Consider the following 22606-nt stretch of genomic DNA (forward strand, 5'->3'; position numbering starts at 1 on the left):
TATAGATGCTTCATGTTACAAAGTTTGCCGTCAGTCACATGTCCAATGTCCTTGACCTCATTTTCATGGTTCAGTGACCACTTGAAAAAAAAGTTCAAATTTTTTGTAATGTTGAATTCTCTCTTATTATAAGTAATAGGATAACTATATTTGATATGTGCGTACCTTGCAAGGTCCTCGTGTCTGTCAGACAGTTTTCACTTGACCTCCACCTCATTTCATGGATCAGTGAACAAGGTTAAGTTTTGGTGGTCAAGTCCATATCTCAGATACTATAAGCAATAGGGCTAGTATATTCGGTGTATGGAAGGACTGTAAGGTGTACATGTCCAACTGGCAGGTGTCATCTGACCTTGACCTCATGTTCATGGTTCAGTGGTTATAGTTAAATTTTTGTGTTTTGGTCTATTTTTCTCATACCATATGCAATAGGTCTACGATATTTGTTGTATGGAATGATTGTTAAGTGTACATGTCTAGCGGGCAGATGTCATGTGACCTTGACCTCATTTTCATGGTTCAGTGGTCAAAGTTAAGTTTTTGAGTTTTGGTCTTTTTATCTAATGCTATATGCCATAGGTCATCTATATTTGGTGTATGGAAATATTTTATGATCTTTATGTCAGTCGAGCAGGTTTTATTTGACCGTGACCTCATTTTCACGGTTCATTGCACAGTGTTAAGTTTTTGTGTTTTGGTCTATTTTTCTTAAACTATAAGTAATGTGTCAACTATATATGTTGTATAGAAGCATTGTTAGCTGTACCTGTCTGCCTGGCATGGTTCATCTGACCTGGACCTCTTTTTCAAGGTTCATTGGTCTTTGTTTAGTTATCTTGGTTAATGTTAAGTTTATGTGACAGTTGTAATAAAGCTTAGCTTTATACTTAGGACTATCAACATAAAATCAATGATTAGTATAGAAGGCGAGACATTTCAGCGTGTGCACTCTTGTCTATATATGCTTCAAGATTTTGAGCTGATTTTTATATTATATGTTAGACTACCATCATGTTTGTAGATATAGGAAGATGTGGTGTGAGTTCCAATGAGACAACTCTTCATCCAAATAACAATTTAAAAAAAGTAAACCATTATAGGTCAATGTACTGTCCACATGTGTTGTTGAAATTGCAGATTTTTCATCATTTAGAGACGGCAATTCATGTCACTTTGACGCATGTATCTAGTTTTAACATGTTTCAGAACCCATTCACACTAGGACATTTATATGCCCCACCTACAATAGTAGAGGGGCATTATGTTTTCTGGTCTGTGGCTCCGTTCGTTCGTTCATCCGTCTGTGCGTCCGTTCAGGTTAAATTTTTTGGTCAAGGTAGTTTTTGATGAAGCTGAAGTCCAATCAATTTGAAACTTAGTACACTTGTTGCTTATGATATGATCTTTCTAATTTTAAAGCCAAATTAGACTTTTGACTTCAATTTCACGGTCCACTGAACATAGAAAATGAAAGTGGGAGTTTCAGGTTAAACTTTTTGGTCGAGGTAGTTTTTGATGAAATTGAAGTCCCATCAACTTGAAACTAAGTACATATGTTCCCTATAGTATAATCTTTCTAATTGTAATGCCAAATTAGATTATTACCCTATTTCACAGTCCATGGAACATGCAAAAGGATATAGTGGGGCATCCGTGTACTTTGGACACATTCTTGTTATCAATTTAAACTAGACCGGTTCACCTTAGATCGGTTTAAGGGCTAATGTGAACGCATTGAATTGATCTTCAATCGGTCTAAACTAAAACACCAAAAGAGGTAGTTAAGTTTGAATCAATCTAAAGTAAACCGATCTTACTTTAGATGTGAATGCATAGATCGGTTTAAACTAGTACAAATGAATCGAAAATAACGTATGCGCATGTGTAGTGGCAAAACTATCTCAGAATTTCGTTGTTTAACCCATATTTCTCTGTTAAAAGACCTTTAAAACAAACTGAAAACATGTTGTCTTTGCCGTAGCATAGATTTGCATAATCTGTGTCTTCTTTTCTTCTGTTGATTTCTTTTCTTTGTAGGAAACGTAGTATTTCCGACATCGTGTTGTAACTTCGTTGCTACAGTTATATGTTTTTCAATATTAAACGGAAAACTGTAATATCACCAGTATCAAAATTTTAAATTGTGATTCAAGAGAAACAATAACTTTATCCAAATTTTTCCCAAAGTGTGTGTATCAGTGTATCATGACACGAATTTGATAAATCATTTCTATTTATATACAAATAAAATTGAGAATGGAAATGGGGAATGTGTCAAAGAGACAACAACCCGCCCAAATAAAAAACAACAGCAGAGGGTCACCAACAGGTCTTCAATGTAGCGAGAAATTCCCGCACCCGGAGGCGTCCTTCAGCTGGCCCCTAAACAAATATATACTAGTCCAGTGATAATGAACGCCATACTAATTTCCAAATTGTACACAAGAAACTAAAATTAAAATAATACAAGACTAACAAAGGCCAGAGGCTCCTGACTTGGGACAGGCGCAAAAATGCGGCGGGGTTAAACATGTTTGTGAGATCTCAACCCTCCCCCTATACCTCTAACCAATGTAGTAAAGTAAACGCATAACAATACGCACATTAAAATTCAGTTCAAGAGAAATCCGAGTCTGATGTCAGAAGATGTAACCAAAGAAAATAAACAAAATGACAATAATACATAAATAACAACAAACTACTAGCAGTTAACTGACATGCCAGCTCCAGACTTCAACTAAACTGACTGAAAGATTATGATTTCATCATATGAACATCAGGCACAATCCTTCCCGTTAGGGGTTTAGTATCATACCATCATAACATATATGAGAAGAACATAACCCGTGTCATGCCAACAACTGTTTTTAGAATAAATGTGTTTAGTTCCGATGCAAAGACCTTATCAATGACTCAATATTAACGCCAAAATATGCAATCTTTAATGACTTGACAACAGTATCGTAATTATATCCCTTCTTAATAAGTCTATTCAAAGGTTTTGTAAGTTTCTGAGGTGAATACTGACACCTTTGTGCTTTATAAAGAATATTACCATAAAAAATTGGATGTGAAATACCTGAACGTATTAAAAGTCTGCATGTAGAGCTATATTTACGAATAATGTCTTTATACCGATGATAAAATTTAGTAAATGTTTTGACTAGTTTGTGATATCGAAAACCCTGGTGTAATAATTTTTCAGTAATACATAAATTTCTCTCGTTAAAATCTAAAACATTGTTACATACACAAGCGAATCGTACAAGTTGAGATATATAAACACCGTAAGATGGTGACAAGGGAACTTCACCATCTAAAAACGGATAATTAACGATAGGAAATGAAAAATCATCCCTTTTATCATAAATTTTAGTATTCAGCTTTCCATTAGTGATATAGATATCAAGATCGAGAAAAGGGCAGTGGTCATTGTTAGTATTAGCTTTATTTAAAGTAAGTTCAACAGGATAAATTTCATTAATATACATACTGAAGTCGTCATTATTGAGAGCCAAATTACACACTGTTTACAGTTTTACGGACAAAAAGGTTAGATCGATTGCGTTTTTAGCTCACCTGGCCCAAAGGGCCAAGTGAGCTTTTCCCATCACTTGGCGTCCGTCGTCCGGCGTCGTTAACTTTTACAAAAATCTTCTCCTCTGAAACAACTGGGCCAAATTAAACCAAACTTGGCCACAATCATCATTAGGGTATCTAGTTTTAAAAATATGTCCGGTGACCCGACCAACCATCCAAGATGGTCGCCATGGTTAAAAATAGAACATAGGGGTAAAATGCAGTTTTTGGCTTATAACTCAAAAACCAAAGCAATAAGGGCAAATCTGACATGCGGTAAAATTATTTATCAGGTCAAGATCAATCTGCCTCTTAATTTTCAGATGAATTGGACAACCCGTTGTTGGGTTGCTGCCCCTAAATTGGTAATTTGAAGGACATTTTGCTGTTTTGGTTATTACATGTATTATCTTGAATATTATTATAGATAGAGATAAACTGTAAACAGCAATAATGTTCAGCAAAGTAAAATTTACAAATAATTCTACATGACCGAAATGGTCAGTTGACCTCTTTAGGAGTTATTGCCCTTTATAGTCAATTTTTAACCTTTTTTCGTAAATCTTAGTTATCTTTTACAAAAATCTTCTTCTCTGAAACTACTGGGCTAAATTAATCCAAACTTGGCCACAATCATCTTTCGGGTGCCACAATCATCTTTCGGGTATGTAGTTTGAAAAATGAGTCTGATGACCCGGCCATCAAATCAAGATGGCCGCCATGGCTAAAAATAGAACATAGTGGTAAAATGCAGTTTTTGGCTTAAAACATAAAAACCAAAGCATTTAGAGCAAATCTATCAAAGGTAAAATTGTTTATCAGGTCAAGATTTATCTGCTCTGAAATTTTTGGATGAATCAGACAACCCATTGTTGGGTTGCTGACCCTGAATAGTTAGTTTTAAGGAAATTTTGCTGTTTTTGGTTATTATCTTGAATATTATTATAGATAGAGAAAAATTGTAAACAGCAATAATGTTCAGCAAAGTAAGATTTACAAATAAGTCAAATGACTGAAATGGTCAATTGAGCCCCTAAGGAGTTATTGTCCTTTGTCAATTTTTAACAATTTTTATAAAATTTGTAAATTTTTCTAACATTTTCCACTGAAACTACTGGGCAAAGTTCTTTATAGATAGAGATAATTTTAAGCAGCAAGAATGTTCAGTAAAGTAAGATATACAAACACATCACCATCACCAAAACACAATTTTGTCATGAATCCATCCTCTTCCTTTGTTTAATATTCACAAAGACCAAGGTGAGCAGCACAGCCTCTAGTTAATTGTAGTGTGAATGCAGTGGTTCTTATTAGACCGATAGAGATCGTTATGATTAAAGATAATGTGAACGCTTACTGGTTTTATTTAGATCGATTCAGATTAGATCGATAAAAAAAATTGCTAGTGTGAATGGGGTCTAAGAGTTGTTAAATAGCATGTTTTTGATAGTCCCCTACCAATGCAAGGAAATCCTCTAGGGGATTTTAAGTTTGCACACAATTTGTCTGTCTGTCCATCTGTCAGTTGTGTGAATCAGTTTTTCACACTTTTGTTCTTCATGCTTGAAGATACTGATTTGATGTTTAATGTATTTTTTTATCATGATAAGTTACAGATCAAGTTAGAATTTTGTTCTGGTCTGATGATTTTGTTCAGAGTTATGGTCCTTTGACCTAGAAAATTCCTTAAAATAGTAAAAAAACCAGATGCTCCGCAGGGCGCAGCTTTATACGACCGCAGAGGTTGAACCCTGAATAGTTGGGGCAAGTATGGACTCAACATTCAAGCTGGATTCAGCTCTAAATTTGGATTGTGATTAAATAGTTGACACAGCATAGGTTTCTGACACAGAATGAATGTGGTCTATAATGAACTTAACATTTTTGTTTTGCCTTTGAGCAATTCACTTAGTATGCTGTTGAATATTAATCCTCTCAAAAAAATATTTGAAGAAATTTTCTTTTTATTTATGAAATTTCAAATGAGAAAAATTGAACTCCCCCCCCCCCCCAAATTTTTTTTTCACATCCCCCTATCCTTTATTCCAAAGCTGATCTCAATTCAAATTTCTAATGGAGTTTGCAACAATAATTACTCATTCAAATACATCATAAAATATTAAAATGTAAAAAAGTGCTTGTTATCACTGAATGGTAAAGATTGTTTTAATTTATCAGTTGGTAGTAAAAGTGAATATACATTGTATATTGTATAAAACAATGATTTAAGTTGATTCAACTACCTATTCTGAACAGAGAAAGATAACTCCAATTGAAATTTCTTGCTATTGCACAATATTGTGCAATTAGATATTTCTTGCTATTGCGCAATACTGTGCAATGAAGATTTCTTGCTATTGCGCAATTCTGTGCAATTGAAAATTTCTTGCTATTGCACAATACTGTGCAATTGAAGATTTCTTGTTATTGCTGAGTACTGTGCAATTGAAAATTTCTTGCTATTGCACAATTACTTAATATAATAATTTTAGATCCTGATTTGGACCAACTTGAAAACTAGGCCCTTAATCAAAAATCTAAGTACATGTTTGGATTCAGCATATCAAAGAACCCCAAGCATTTAATTTTTGTCAAAATCAAACTAAGTTTAATTTTGGACCCTTTGGACCTTATTGTAGACCAATTTGAAAACGGGACCAAAAATTAAGAATCTACATATACAGTTAGATTCGGCATATCAAAGAACCCCAATTATTCAATTTTTGATGAAATCAAACAAAATTCAATTTCAGACCCTTTGGGCCCCTTATTCCTAAACTGTTAGGACCAACACTCCCAAAATCAATACCAACCTTCCTTTTATGGTCATAAACCTTGTGTTTAAATTTCATAGATTTCTATTTACTTATACTTAAGTGCAAAAACCAAGAAAAATGCTTATTTGGACCCCTTTTTGGCCCCTAATTTCTAAACTGTTAGAACCAAAACTCCCAAAATCAATCCCAACCTTCCGTTTGTGGTCATAAACCTTGTGTCAAAATTTCATAGATTTCTATTTACTTTTACTAAAGTAACTGTGCAAAAAACAAGAAAAAGCTTATTTGGGCCCTTTTTGGCCCCTAATTCCTAAAATGATGGGATCAAAACTCCCAAAATCAATCCCAACCTTCCTTTTTTGGTCATAAACCTTGTGTTAAAATTTCATAGATTTCTATTCACTTTTACTTAAGTTAGAGTGCGAAAACTAAAAGTTTTCGGACGACGCCAACGTGATAGCAATATACGACGAAAATTTTTCAAATTTTGCGGTCGTATAAAAACTGATTATTTTCGGGAATATTCTGAGCATAAGTCAAAGTCTTTATTTTTATCACCTAATTGAATTGTGATTGGAAATTCTTTAGAAACAGAAGAGAATGGAGAATGCTAGTTTGGATATTATTTTGAAAACCATCATACACATTGAAATAAGAACCCTGTAGTCGTCATTGTCAACATGGTCAGCGTCGTCCAAAGACAGATGGTTTCTGGAAAATAACTTTAGTTTTAGTAAAAAGAAATCAATAAAATTGTTAATACAATGTTTATAACCGCTAAAGGAAGTTCGGGAATGATTTTGGGGGTTATTGTACCAAAGGTTTAGGAATGAAGGGCCAAAAAAAGGGGTCTAAATAAGCATTTTTGCAGTTTTCAGTCAATTACTTGTGTTTAAGTGTATAAATCTCTCTAAAATTATACCACAAGTTTCCATTCTACAAAGGGATGGTTATGGGGGTTATGGCTCAAGTCATGCAGTAATAGAGTGCAAAAAAGGGGGAAACAAGGGTTTGTCTGGTTATAGGACAATTTAGACAAGTCAAAAGCAGTATAAGGGAGATAATTCAATTAAAATATAAAGAATACTGTAATATATATGTTTGATTACCTCCTTTACACTGTTTGAAAATTATGTATTAACCCTTTAATGTTCCTATCGGTCATTCTGACCGATAAGCTAAATTTGTGGAGGAGTAGTTTGCATGAAGTTTGGTATCGTTGTCAATTTTTGACGTACATATGTGTTTGTGGGCTCAAATTAATGATCAGAATACCACCAACTTGAATTTTTGTGTCTGAAACCAACAACATGCACTGCATTATGTCAATTTGCCCTATATATATATTGACAAGAATATTTTTGGGGAAAACTGTTTTATTTTTATTTTTAAATAGAATATTTTCACAAAATGTCACAAGACAAATTGTTGCTGTTTTTTGTTTTAAAATGACAATTTTGATAACTGTGCCGTGATCATTTACAAGAATACTATCAAAACTGTAAGTAAAACCCATACACATACACAAAAACTGATTCATAGAGTATTAACACTGAAACAAAACTCAAATTACAAGGAATTTTCATGTTTTGTTTTGTCAGTTTTTATAGCAAAAGAGATGAGAACATCTAAAATGTGTTAAAAATTGTTAGCCAAGTCGGAATAGCAATAACAAATCTTTGTTTCTTTAGTGTCTGGTTATGAGGATGTTGGATATCGTATCGCTAAGATATAGAAATAGTGACATATCGACGAAAAAACGAACATTTCTGAATAACTTTCTTACATATTTGCTTGAAAAAATAATAATTTTCAAAAACTAGCTTCTTTAGAAAAAGAAGTTGAATTATGTTCTCCCAAAATTAATTTCTAGTCTTACAGAGAAGGTGACTTATATGCTAAAATTTCATTTGTTTTCCAATGGTTTCTGTGGCTCAGTGGTAAGATGCACAGTCTGACACCCGAATGATCGCGTGTTCAAACCTCACTGCCGGAGGGTGAAAAAATACATTCCTATATTAAATGAAACTTAACTTAACTTTACTTTCAATTTCAATTAAGACAACTGAAAAACATGATTACATCTAAAAAGAGAAATTTACCCCCCTTTTTTCTCCCCTCTCTCTGTTTTTGATACATTCTTAGCCTGGGCACTCAATAATACCAGATTTTCATTCAATATTTACTCAAAATTCTTTCCTAAAGGCTCATTCTGTAAGCAGTTGTGAATAGTACATGTTTAAGGAGGCTCGAGGGTATAAAAATTTCAGAAAAAAAATAAACATTTGTTTTTCATTACAAATTTTATTTATTACCTTTTGTAGTTGTTATTTTATCATATGGTACAAAAATCATTCAAAACAATCAATTCGTGTTGGCCCAAGATGACTTTTAAAATGTATACATCATTGAAAAAGTTCCAAATTATCTCCCTTTGGTGGAAAAATGCCATTTTTTGGCTTTAAAATTGAAATATCTTCTTTAACTCATCGGTGACCTATATTTTTATTAGCTCACCTGGCCGGAAGGGCCAAGTGAGCTTTTCCCATCACTTTGCGTCCTGCGTCCTGCGTCCGTCGTCCGTCGTCGTCCTGCGTCCGTCGTCGTTAACTTTTACAAAAATCTTCTCCTCTGAAACTACTGGGCTAAATTAATCCAAACTTGGCCACAATCATCTTTGGGGTATGTAGTTTAAAAAATGTGTCCGGTGACCCGGCCATCCAACCAAGATGGCTGCCACGGCTAAATATAGGACATAGGGGTAAAATGCAGTTTTTGGCTTATAACTAAAAAATCAAAGCATTTAGAGCAAATCTGACTGGGGTAAAATTGTTTATCAGGTCAAGATCTATCTGCCCTGAAATTTTCAGATGAATCGGACAACCCGTTGATGGGTTGCTGCCCCTGAATTTGTAATTTTATGGAAATTTTGCTGTTTTTGGTTATTATCTTGAATATTATTATAGATAGAGATAAACTGTAAACAGCAATAATGTTCAGCAAAGTAAGATTTACAAATAAGTCAACATGACCGAAATGGTCAGTTGACCCCTTAAGGAGTTATTGCCCTTTATAGTCAATTTTTAACCATTTTTCGTAAATTTTAGTAATCTTTTACAAAAATCTTCTTCTCTGAAACTACTGGGCTAAATTAATCCAAACTTGGCTACAATCATCTTTGTGGTATGTAGTTTAAAAAATGTGTCCGGTGACCCGGCCATCCAACCAAGATGGCTGCCACGGCTAAATATAGGACATAGGGGTAAAATGCAGTTTTTGGCTTATAACTCAAAAATCAAAGCATTTAGAGCAAATCTGACGGAGTGAAATTGTTTATCATGTCAAGATCTATCAGCCCTCAAATTTTCAGATGGATCCGACAACCGGTTGTTGGGTTGCTGCCCCATAATTGGTAATTTTAAGAAAATTTTGACGTTTTTTGTTATTATCTTGAAATATTATTATAGATAGAGATAAACTGTAAACAGCAATAATGTACAGCAAAGTAAGACCTAAAGATAAGTCACGCATGACAAAAATGGTCAGTTGACCCCCTAAGAAGTTATTGTCCTTTATAGTCAATTTTTAACAATTTTCATAAAATTTGTAAATTTTTACTAACATTTTCCACTGAAACTACTGGGCCAAGATCATTATAGATAGAGATAATTGTAAGGAGCAAGAATGTTCAGTAAAGTAAGATGTACAAACACATCACCATCACCTAAACACAATTTTGTCATGAATCCATCTGCTTCCTTTGTTTAATATTCACATATACCAAGGTGAGCGACACAGGCTCTTTAGAGCCTCTAGTTTAATATAATTTCCATATAAGCTGTACTTAAACTAAATTATTGTAAAATTTGAGCGAGTTCTGTAATAAATTTCCTTTTTTTATTTCGATATTAACTTTATTTCTCCTATTACTTCAGGCCGAGAAAAAAAAGATCCGTGTTTCCGGTAACCCGACCGACCCTGTTTTTTAGCCCCGACCCTAACTTTTTTATTGGATCTTCCAAAAAAAAAAAAAAAAAATTTATCAACCGACCCTGTTTTTGACACAGGCTTCTGATAGATGACATAATATTTTTTCTCTCTTGCTTCCTCTTGCATAGAAAGCCAGTAAAACATTTTATTAATGTCAAAAGGTATTCCAAATAGGTTAAAATCCAAGAAATTTGCACAGCACGTGCTTCAAAAATATTGCAAATGGCACACTTCCGGTTTTTGAAACTAATTACAGATCCGGACTTGGAAAAAACATGATAATTTTCCGGATTTCATTTACGATGTCAAAAAAAAAAAAAAAAAAAGAATTCCGACCTACCGACCCTATTTTTCAAAATGATGTTACCGGAAACACATATCTTTTTTTTTTAGGCCTCAACAGAAAAAAAACACTTTTACAAAAACGTATGCTTCTTTCGAATGCAGATTGTGATCGAAAATGAACGGTGACCCCACTTTTTTATTTAATTTTTCTATTAACTATAAGATAAAGTTCATTTATAGAAAAATATAGAGAAATCCTATATAAATGATTTAGACCCGCGAACCCCCTTAACATAAACTTGGGCCATTTATTTGACTTTGACAAAAATTCTCAAAAAATCCACTATTTTTCTGTGTTTCAAGTATTGATATTTATACCAATCAGGCAGGTTTTGCATCTTTCTGTATAAAGTTTTCACCGAAAACGTTTCCAAAAGTCTTCATGCATTAATTTAACACTAAAACTATGTTCTATTTTTGTCACTAAATGTCTGTACAACCACTTTTCCGCTTGAATTGTACATTTTTGTCACTTTTAATTCAGCATGTCACATGACTTTTGAGAGATATCACGTGACCAACGTAAGAATTATTTTCCTTAAATTAAGTTTTCCTGAAACCTTGGTCAATTATCTATCAGATGAGTCATTTGTCTTTTGAGTAAGCTTTTTATCGAAATGTGCAATTGATTGAAAACAGATATCCTTTATTCGGGTAGAAAAGGTAAAAATCGCTGAACGTTAAAGGGTTAAGAAATGATGATTGTCTTCAGATGTGTAGCTGTAAATACATTTTTAGAAGTTACAATCTCCCCTACAGAAAAAAAAGTTGAGGGCCAGTTGATGGCCATGTGGCGGACAGTTGAGAGCTAGCTGTTTTAAGCAAAATAGTTGAGGGCTAGGTGTTGAGCATCTTAGCTCAACTCAAACCTGGCCAAGCACTGCATGTTGGATAGATGTCGCTCAACTGGCCCTCAACTGATTAAGTTGAGGAAAAGTTGAGCAATTGATCTTTGGTTTTCATATAGTTGAGCAAAGGTTGAGCTTTCAGACTTTGAAATTTTTGTAGTTGAGCAAAAGTTGAGCATTCAGACTTTGAAATTTTTGAAGTTGAGGAAAAGTTGAGCTTTCAGACTTTGATTTTTTTTTTTATAGTTGAGCAAAAGTTGAGCAATTGGAAATATGACCTGGTGATATAAATGTTATGTGCGGCACATCTGTTTGATCTGTCTTTAGTGCAAATGGACAGGAAGTATTATTATAAATGTACACAAAGTTTGAGGCAAAATTAAGGGAAGCACATGTTTTCAATTTTATACGTTTTTCTGTATTTTAACTTAACTAAATCTTTGACATAAAGATAAAAAACAAACAGTATTTCTTTTATTATAAGATATATCAAATATTCAAGATTTAGGTAATTAACAGTTATTATTAGGGGCAAATCTCAAAGTGATCACACTGTTACAATACCCAAAAGAACCTCAAACATTTAAAATTTGAACTGGGTTTGAGCATGCACATGGCAAGCAAAGATGTCTTCTAGCTATCATGAATAGAATATGAATTTTACAATGAATGTAGATAAAAAAAGTTACAAATAACTGTATTGACATTGAAAAGTGCAGTGTATTCTTCTGATGACATGACTCTTGGATTTAGGAAGATTGATGTTTAACACATATTTCTGGAAACATGTTTTGGTAAGCATGGTAAGTACATTGGATTAGATTTGATTTCCACCATTTTGAATAAGTGTATAATTATGGTCATGATGGTCTTTTAGTTCAAAATAGTGATATTTAAAGTGTTTTCTTTATAAACTTTAAAGAGTGAAGAAAAAAACGAGACAATATATTTATGCATTAATTTATATATTGTCAATTAAAATGTGTAAGACAGGAGACATGTTTATTTTATTATTAAAAGACAATTTGTTTTAGAAAGTATTACTAATAAAATAAGAATATTCTAATATAATAAATTTGGTATAAACTAGAGATCTATTTTTATTTGCTAGATAACTTCTAAAAAGCAAGGATAAAGCATTCATGTAGTATGTTGTGAGTTAAGATCTTTCAGCAGTATTTTGGCTATAAAAATACACAATTTAAATTTATTTTTTCTACAATGTGTAGTCATCAGTTTGCAATTACCACATAATGCTCAACTTTTTAAGACCTTGCCCTCAACTTTTAATGACCTGGCCCTCATCTATTGGCCACCTAGCCCTCAACTTTTAATGACCTGGTCCTCAACTGTTGGCCAGGTAGCCCTCAACTCTATTGCTCAACTGTTGGACACCTAGCCCTCAACTATGATATTTTCTCAATGTTGCTCAACTAATTTGCATAAAGTTGAGCATTGATAGTTGAGGGCTACCTAATTTGCATGGCAAAAATCCAGCTAGCCCTCAACTGGCCCTCAACTGTTTGCTCAACTGATGGCCAGTTGAGCAATGCAGTTGGCCTAGTGATAATTTTTTTCTGTATGGGGTACTATTAACAATTAACATGATCACTTATTAATATTAATTTTTACCATGACTGTGTCATTTTATATTTTAATATTTTATGGTGTATTTAAATGAGTAGTTATTGTTGCCAACTCCATCAGAAATTTGAATAAAGATTATTTTTGGAATAGGGGAAAGGGGGAGGGGTAAATAAGAATTTGTGGGGGGATGCAGTAAAAATTTTCTCATTTCAGATTTCACAAATTTAGAAGAATTTTTCTATGTTTTTCTTCAAATATTTTTCTTTTGAGGGGATTAATAATAACAGCCTAGTAGTGTATTATTGCTCAAAAGCAAAAAAATAAATTCATAAGTTCATTAGACCACATTCATTTTGTGTCAGACACATTTGCTGTGTCAACTATTTAATCATAATCCAAATTCAGAGCTGTATCAAGCTTGAATGTTGATTCATGCTTGCCCAAACTGTTCAGGGCTGACCTCTGTGGTCGTATAAAGCTGCACCCTGGGGAGCATCTGGTTTACCATTTCTTTACATCTTTGCATTTGTCTATTACACACATGTATTATCTTGAAGTGTAACTATGACAGACAGAGAGAAGCTTGAAGTTGAAAAATTGATCAATAAGTTGGCAATTTGCATAATTGAAATTGTGAGTTGACTCCTTATTAGAGTTATAGCCCTTTCATGACAATTTTTACCAGTTCTAAGCTTATTTGACTGAAAGGTCCAAGTGAGCTTTTCTTATCACTTTGTGTTCCTCTTGAATCTTTGTTGTTTCCTGTCAATGCTAGCTGTCATCTTTCACAAAAAAATCACCTTTAAAACCTTTTTGCCAAATTTAAGCATATTCATGATATTTCGTCACAATCATCAATAGGTTATATCTGGTAACAAAAAATGTCCAATGATAAGCCTGCCAACTTAGCTAAAAAAATGAACATGGGAGTAAAATGCAGGTTTCTACAGATATATTAAATTTATAACCTTTATAAATACTAATAGAGAAAATCTGTTTTGGGATCAAATGTTCAAAAGGTTGAGCTACCAATAGTCCATATAGATCAAAACTGGCAAATGATTATTTCTAGGAACTATTGCCCTAAAATGACAAATTAAACATTTCATAATTTTTTTGCCTGTAATCATGGTAATCATGGTAATCATGGTAATCATGGTAATCATGAAAACTATAATTGATAGGCAATACATTTAAATTGTAAACATGATAAGCAAAACAAGTTCTACAAACAAGTCAACACAATTAAAATCATTTAACGACTCCTTAATAAAGTTATTGCCCTTTGATGACTTATTTAACTAGTTTTGGTGTTAATTGCTTCATATCTTAAATAGATGAAACTTGAATAAGCAAAAATGATCCTCAAGACAAGATCTTCAAATAAGACTAATGGAGTAATTTGTCTGACAACTATTTTGTTGAGTTATTGTCTTTTAATGATGATTTTAACTTTTTTTTTTTTGCCTTGTATGATAATAATCATAATAGATATACAACAGACACTTTAAACCAAAAACATGATCAGCAAGATCTGATAACCAGCACAAAACCCTACCCCTAACCTAAGACAGTGGCATATCACTTTAACATGTCATATCCACTAGAAATTGTGATTTATAAATACAAAGCTAGTCCAACTTTGTAGAAACAGACTTATATTTTAAGACTATAAAAATAAGCAGTGGATAGAAAGTTATGGCACAACATAATACTGTAATGATCATTTAGATACAAAATCAGGAAGCATTTAGCATCATCCATGTTTATAAGGTTCATGACTTGATCAGAATAATATTTTTCCTATACATTAAAACATATTACATGTAAAAGGTAGATAAGAGTTTTGTCTTTACTGCAATGAAAGTCTATAGGATACAATTAGGTATTACTAATATAATCCAGTGGCAGAACTGTACACCCTCTTTTATATGCCCCTTGTCCAGAACCTCATTTTTACAGTTCTGTTCAGTTCAGTTACATTTTTTTTTTGTCATGGGAATTTCTCACTTATTATGAGTAATAGGATAGCTATATTTGGTATATGAGTTTCCTTGCAATGTCTACATGTCTGTCAGACAGGGTTAACCTGACCTCGACCTTAATTCATGAATCAGTGATCCAGGTTAAAGTTAGGTGATTTAAGGATTACTACAAGCAGCAAGTCAACTATATGTGTTGTATGGAATGATTGTTAGAGGTACACTCAAGGCAGGCTTCATCTGTCCTTGACCTCATTTTCATGGTTCATTGCACATGTTGCAAATGGTTATTATTAAGCGTTTGGTTTTCTAATTTTTTTTTGTTTTTTATATAATTGTTTTGGTCATAAGCAATGACTCAACAATATTTGGTGTTTGAATAATTTTAGGGTGTACATGTCTATGTAACAGTTTTTATCTGACCTTGACCTTATTACTTGTCATTTTTATTAGTTTATGTGACACTTGTAGTAAAACCGTTATTTTTAAGACTTTCAGCATAAAATCAATCGTCAGTAAAACAGGTGAGACTTTTCAGCATGTGCACACTTATTTATAGAACTTTACAAAAATAATTTATTTATGACATTTTTCTATGTTTACAGGTAAACCATCATCGGAATATTACGATATTACACTTATGATAAATTTGATCAGAAATCTGACAGACATACAGATCAGCAGTAAACTTCCCTTACCTTCACAAGTCAGTGTTGGTGATGATCTATCCAGGATACAGTATTACAGAAATAAAATTGCTCACATGGACAGTTTTATGATTGAGGATGATGATTTCAATATTTACTGGGAAGATATAGCACAGGTATATATCGTGTATATTCAGAGGTACTTTACTGGAATTTGGAAAATATTTGTTATATCTAGATATGTGTACCATTATCATCATAATCATAATTATACCCCACAAAACAAAGTTGGGGAGGGTATAATGTTTTAAATTATCTGTCTGTCCTGTTCTTTTCATCGCATCTCCTCTGAAACCACACAACATAATTGCATGGAACTTTGTAGATAATAAGGACATACCACATTGCATGTAGAGTTGCATATAAACAGGAAATTACAATTCAATTTTTGTCGAGCTATCGACTTTAGTCGAAAAAGCGAGACTAAGCGATCCTACATTCCGTCGTCGGCAGCGTCAACAAATATTCACTCTGTGGTTAAAGTTTTTGAAATTTTAATAACTTTCTTAAACTATACTGGATTTCTACCAAACTTGGACAGAAGCTTGTTTATGATCATAAGATAGTATCCAGAAGTAAATTTTGTAACAAAAAATTCCATTTTTTCCGTATTTTTCTTATAAATAGACATAGTTTTTTCTGCGGGGAAACATAACATTCACTCTGTGGTTAAAGTTTTTAGAATTTTAATAACTTTCTTAAACTATCCTGGGTTTGTACCAAACTTAGACAGAAGCTTGTTTATGATCATAAGATAGTATCCAGAAGGATATTTTGTAAAAATATAAATCCATTTTTTCCGTATTTTACTTTTAAATGGACTTAGTTTTTCTGCGGGGAAACATTACATTTACTCTGGTTAAAGTTTTTAAAATTTTAATAACTTTCTTAAACTATCCTGGGTGTGTACCAAACTTGGACAGAAGCTTATTTATGACCAAAAAATAGTATCCAGAAGTAAATTTTGTAAAAAGATAACTCCATTTTTTCTGTATTTTACTTTTAAATGGACTTAGATTTTCTTTAAGTTAACATAACATACAGTCTGCAGTTAAAGTTTTCAAAACATTCATTAGATTTATTAACTATCCTAGATTTTTACCAAACTTAGACAGAAGCTTCTTACAATCATAAGATGGTATCAAGAGGAAAATTTTTATTGATTTTTTTCCTCATTTTTGTTGAGCCCGCGATTTACAGCAAAAGTAGGCGAGACACTGGGTTCCGCGGAACCCTTACAAATTTTATTTTAAGTTATGCCCGATTAACTTAATTTTTACTTTAGGCAAAATATAGTACTGCAACATTTTGTCATCGCAACTTGTCCATGTTATCTGAAACCACTCAACAGAGTTAAATGAAACTTTGTATCTAATAAGAATATACTATGTTGATGTGCATATAGACAGGAAATTTAATTTGTAATCTATGAGTTATGCCTCTTTTACTTAGAAATTTCTTCTCATTGCAACTCCTCTGAAACACAACAGAATTGCAAGAAACTTTGTAGATAATAAGGACATACCATATGGATATGCATATAGACTGAAAATTAAAATTCACTATTTCTTTTCTCGGATTTATGCCCCTTTAACTAAGAATGTTGGCCAAATATATTGCAGTAACAGTTTTTTATTGCAACTAGGTATATATTCTGAAACCACTTACAACAGAATTTCAATTTAACTTTGTAGATAATAACAAAGGACTTACTTTTTACATGTGCATATCTAATTACCATTCAAAAATTTTTCTAGGAGTTATGCCCATTTTACTAAGAATTTTGTCATAAATATACTTTTGCAACAGTTTTGTATAATCCCAACTTCTCTGAAACTACACAACAGAATTTCATGAAACTTTGTAGATTATAAGGACAATGCAGGATATGCTATATAAATGTGCATATCAACAGGAAATTATGAAATAATTTTTACTATGCCCCATTTATGGGCAATACATTTTCTGGTGGCTGTGTCCATCCGTTCCTTCGTCTCTTCGTCCGTCCATATGTCCATCCATTCATCTGTCTGTCCATTTGTTCTGCTTCAGGTTCAAGTTTTTGATTGAGGTGGTTTCTAATAAAGTTTAAGTCCAATCAACTTGAAACTTAGTACACATGTTCCCTATGAAATGATTTTTATACGACCGCAAAATTTGAAAATATTGCTATCACGTTGGCGTTGTCGTCTGCGTCGTCGTCGTCCGAATACTTTTAGTTTTCGCACTCTAACTTAAGTAAAAGTGAATAAAAATCTATGAAATTTTAACACAAGGTTTATGACCACAAAAGGAAGGTTAGGATTGATTTTGGGAGTTTTGGTCCCAACATTTTAGGAATTACGGGCCAAAAAGGGCCCAAATAAGCATTTTCTTGGTTTTCACACTATAACTTTAGTTTAAGTTAATAGAAATCTATGAAATTTTGACACAAGGATTATGACCACAAAAGAAAGGTTGGGATTGATTTTGGGAGTTTTGGTTCCAACAGTTTAGGAATTAGGGGCCAAAAAAGGGCCCAAATAAGCATTATTCTTGGTTTTTGTCGAGCCTGCAACTTTTGTTGCAGAAAGCTCGACATAGGGATAGTGATCCGGCGGCGGCAACGGCGGCGGCTACGGCGGCGGCGTTAGCTAACTTCTTAAAAGCTTTATATTTTAGAAGGTGGAAGACCTGGATGCTTCATACTTTGTATATAGATGCCTCATGTTACGAAGTTTCCGTCAGTCACATGTCCAATGTCCTTGACCTCATTTTCATGGTTCAGTGACAACTTCAAAAAAAAGTTCAAATTTTTTGTAATGTTGAATTCTCTCTTATTATAAGTAATAGGATAACTATATTTGGTATGTGCGTACCTTGCAAGGTCCTCATGTCTGTCAGACAGTTTTCACTTGACCTCAACCTCATTTCATGGATCAGTGAACAAGGTTAAGTTTTGGTGGTCAAGTCCATATCTCAGATACTATAAGCAATAGGGCTAGTATATTCGGTGTATGGAAGGACTGTAAGGTGTACATGTCCAACTGGCTGGTGTCATCTGACCTTGACCTCATTTTCATGGTTCAGTGGTTATAGTTGAATTTTTGTGTTTTGGTCTGTTGTTCTCATACTATATGCAATAGGTCTACAATATTTGTTGTATGGAATGATTGTAAGGTGTACATGTCTAGCGGGCAGATGTCATGTGACCTTGACCTCATTTTCATGGTTCAGTGGTCAAAGTTAAGTTTTTGAGTTTTGGTCTTTTTATCTAATACTATATGCCATAGGTCAACTATATTTGGTGTATGGAAATATTTAATGATCTTTATGTCAGTCGCGCAGGTTTTATTTGACCGTGACCTCATTTTCACGGTTCATTGCACAGCGTTAAGTTTTTGTGTTTTGGTCTATTTTTCTTAAACTATAAGTAATAGGTCAACTATATATGTTGTATAGAAGCATTGTTAGCTGTACATGTCTGCCTGGCATGGTTCATCTGACCTTGACCTCATTTTCAAGGTTCATTGGTCTTTGTTTAGTTATCTTGGTTAATGTTAAGTTTATGGTACAGTTGTTATAAAGCTTAGCTTTTTACTTAGGACTATCAACATAATATCAATGATTAGTATAGAAGGCGAGACATTTCAGCGTGTGCACTCTTGTCACACAATAACTTTAGTTTAAGTAAATAGAAATAAATGAAAATTTAAACACAATGTGTATGGCCACAAAAGGAAGGTTGGTATTGATTTTTGGAGTTTAGGTCCCAACAGTTTAGGAATTAGGGGCCAAAAAGGGACCCAAATAAGCATTTTTCTTGGTTTTCGCACCATAACTTTAGTATAAGTAAATAGAAATCTATGAAATTTAAACACAAGGTTTATGACCATAAAAGGAAGGTTGGTATTGATTTTGGGAGTTTTGGTCCCAACAGTTTAGGAATAAGGGGCCCAAAGGGTCCAAAATTAAACTTTTTGTTTTGTTTGATTTCATCAAAAATTGAACAATTGAGGTTCTTTGCCGAATCTAACTGTGTATGTAGATTCTTAATTTTTGGTCCCTTTTCAAATTGGTCTACATTAAGGTCCAAAGGGTCCAAAATTAAACTTAGTTTGATTTTGACAAAAATTTAATCGGTTGGGTTCTTTGATATGCTGAATCTAAAAATGTACTTAGATTTTTGATTATTGGCCCAGTTTTCAAGTTGGTCCAAATCGGGGTCCAAAATTAAACTTTGTTTGATTTCATCAAAAATTGAATAAATGGGGTTCTTTGATATGCCAAATCTAACTGTGTATGTAGATTCTTCATTTTTGGTCCTGTTTTTAAAGGCAGTGCTTTAAGGCCTGACTTTCAAGTCATGAGGTTCATCTTTTCATACGCAATCTATGCAGGGGGTCTTTTGGCCAGAAATAGATCCGGAAATGTTCGAATTTCTCCTCTTCTTTTTATGGTATGATATGGTTTTTGTTTCTTTCATTTACATTGGGGACTAAAGAAACGATCAGTGTGTATTGTTCGTTCTATAGAACTTGTTATTAATGTGTATTTTGCATTATAAGCAGTCAACCTGACTACAAACTATCATTATTTGTATTCCGTGTGGAAAGAGGTCGGGTCAATTTCGAGTGTTATCTGATATCTAAAGATTTTTTAATTAGTTCAGACGTTGATATAATAATGAAAAGTCGACTGAACATGATTAATATTGCATCTTCTATAATTCAAAGCGGAATTCGGTTTATAAACGAGAAACCGTAAAGCGTTTTCAATTTCGGTATTAGTTATGTATGTTGTCTACGTATTATCCTGGTTCCCGGTACTACGTTCCGGGTATTAGCTATTTGATATATCTGATGTGTAACATTACGATCAGGTACCAGCCAATCTTCGTGTGTATGTGTACATGATTTCCCGCCAAAATGACCGACTTACAGCTATGGAAAAATAGTCCATAAACGTTCCGTATAATGATATGCAAATTCATAATTAATCGTAACTTTTTTTATCTTTATAAACAAAATGGATTCCACAAAATTGAAAATAGCATTATTTTACGAGGATTTCTAATATTTTTTTCACTTCCGGTCGCAGTAATACGTATGTTTTGAAGAAGCTCGAAGAAATTGACAAAGTGAATTGAGAAGGAAACGGATAGATATACGTCCTTGCTATCAGGTAAAACAATTTAAATGTACAGAAAAAACACATTTACTTCACACAAATAGTACAGGCTTAAGCATTTTATTGTCTTATACACGACTGTAGTCTAGTGTTTAAACGACGGCGGTGACCTACAAGGTACGGGTCATACTGGGTCAAGTCTAAATATGTAAACATATCCACGTGCTATTAGGTAGAAAGCATCGTAATGCAATATCTACAATTTTTTCCTCCTTTATACATCGTTTAACCAGATATATTTCTCTTTCAAATACACTTAAACACGGGTTGTATGTACGTATCTTTTCTAGTGTTTTCTTGTCCTTATTAAAGTTCATTTGTTGATGTTTAAATATTTTTGAACGACTGAACACAGGAGTGAATGAATGCAACAATTATATATACTGAAGACTTGGGCTGTACAATGATAGTGTACGTATATCATACTGATAATTATTCTAGCAGTAATAATGTTAATTTAGGATGTAATGACAGGAATTCATGAGCTATGCCTCAGGCTTTCTGAAAAAATATCAATGACAATGTAAACAGGAACAAAACATTGACACGAATGATGCTCTCTTCTTTGTTATAGTTATTTAGGTATGTGTGTTGCACAAGTTTCACAAAAACTTAAGTTATAAAACTTTTTTTCAGGGCACAAACCCACTTTAAAGAGACTTGTCTACTGCCATACCCATCCTATTTTCATGCACCATTTGCAAGCAAGAGACTGAATGGTTTGCAAAATTAAAAATCAGGACGGTGTCCAATTAAACCAAAAGAACTAAACTGGATGAATATTGTAGGAGAAATCTAGAGGAAAGTTTTGATTTGTGAAATTGGTTTTCCTGAAAAGTCATTCATCCTAGCCTGCAGAAAGGAACTATAACTGTCCACCACCAACTGACGAGCTAATGTTGAGCTTCACATATGGAATTACTCAAATACCATCAATGTCTATGTTTTCAGCACAGATTTCACAAGTTATGACACAGCTGTGCTTTTTTTTTATACCTGTTAAAGAGTTGTATACTAAATTTTATTTTTTTATCAATAAATATATCTTGTGTCATTTAAGAACTTGTATTTTGCCAAAAGATGCATACTAGTGAATGAAAGTGGTGCAGTTCATTTTGCTTTGGTATATAGAATTGAATTACAATTGTTCATGTTATTGGAATGCATATAAAAATAAGGAGATGTACATGTGGTACAATGTATATACATGATATTTAGTGAGTTTATCAAGCAAAAGTGAATAAGAAATAGGTATAAGCAGTTACAGGTACTACTGTACAATCTCAAACAATGAGAAAAACTCATACCGTAAAGAGAATTTCATATTTCCAAGTAAGTTTTGTTTTTGCGTTGAATAATTTTCTTCTATTGTTTTAATTGCAAATATGGCAAGTGGTTAAAATGCTAATGAGACAGCTGTTATGGCCACAGAGCCTTAATTGAAAACTTCTTTTTCATTCATACCGGTAGATTTTGCCTGGAGTTAGAAACATATCTGCCAACTTTTCAAAATGCACATGGGGGTTTTACGTGAAAGATGGTTCATATAGTCATACAAAACCTTCAAGGGGGCCTTCAAATGGAAGCAGGACAAGTCGCCCCACTGGCTAATCGCCCACTTT

The 22606-nt window shown here is 33.2% G+C and overlaps 1 protein-coding gene and 1 long non-coding RNA gene across 2 annotated transcripts in view; both read left to right on the forward strand.

The window, feature by feature from the left end:
- Positions 1–22606, forward strand: part of LOC139529076 (uncharacterized) — an 87854-nt gene that overhangs the window by 41254 nt on the left and 23994 nt on the right. Inside the window, exon 4 of the mRNA XM_071325327.1 lies at positions 15714–15931. Coding sequence (XP_071181428.1) covers positions 15714–15931 — 218 coding nt within the window. The remainder of the gene's footprint in view (positions 1–15713; positions 15932–22606) is intronic.
- Positions 20890–22038, forward strand: LOC139527620 (uncharacterized). Its single transcript, XR_011665401.1, has 2 exons — positions 20890–20978; positions 21621–22038. It is a non-coding gene; the product is annotated as an uncharacterized lncRNA (long non-coding RNA).

Source organism: Mytilus edulis, chromosome 6, assembly GCF_963676685.1.
Source record: "Mytilus edulis chromosome 6, xbMytEdul2.2, whole genome shotgun sequence".
Lineage (NCBI taxonomy): Eukaryota > Metazoa > Mollusca > Bivalvia > Mytilida > Mytilidae > Mytilus > Mytilus edulis.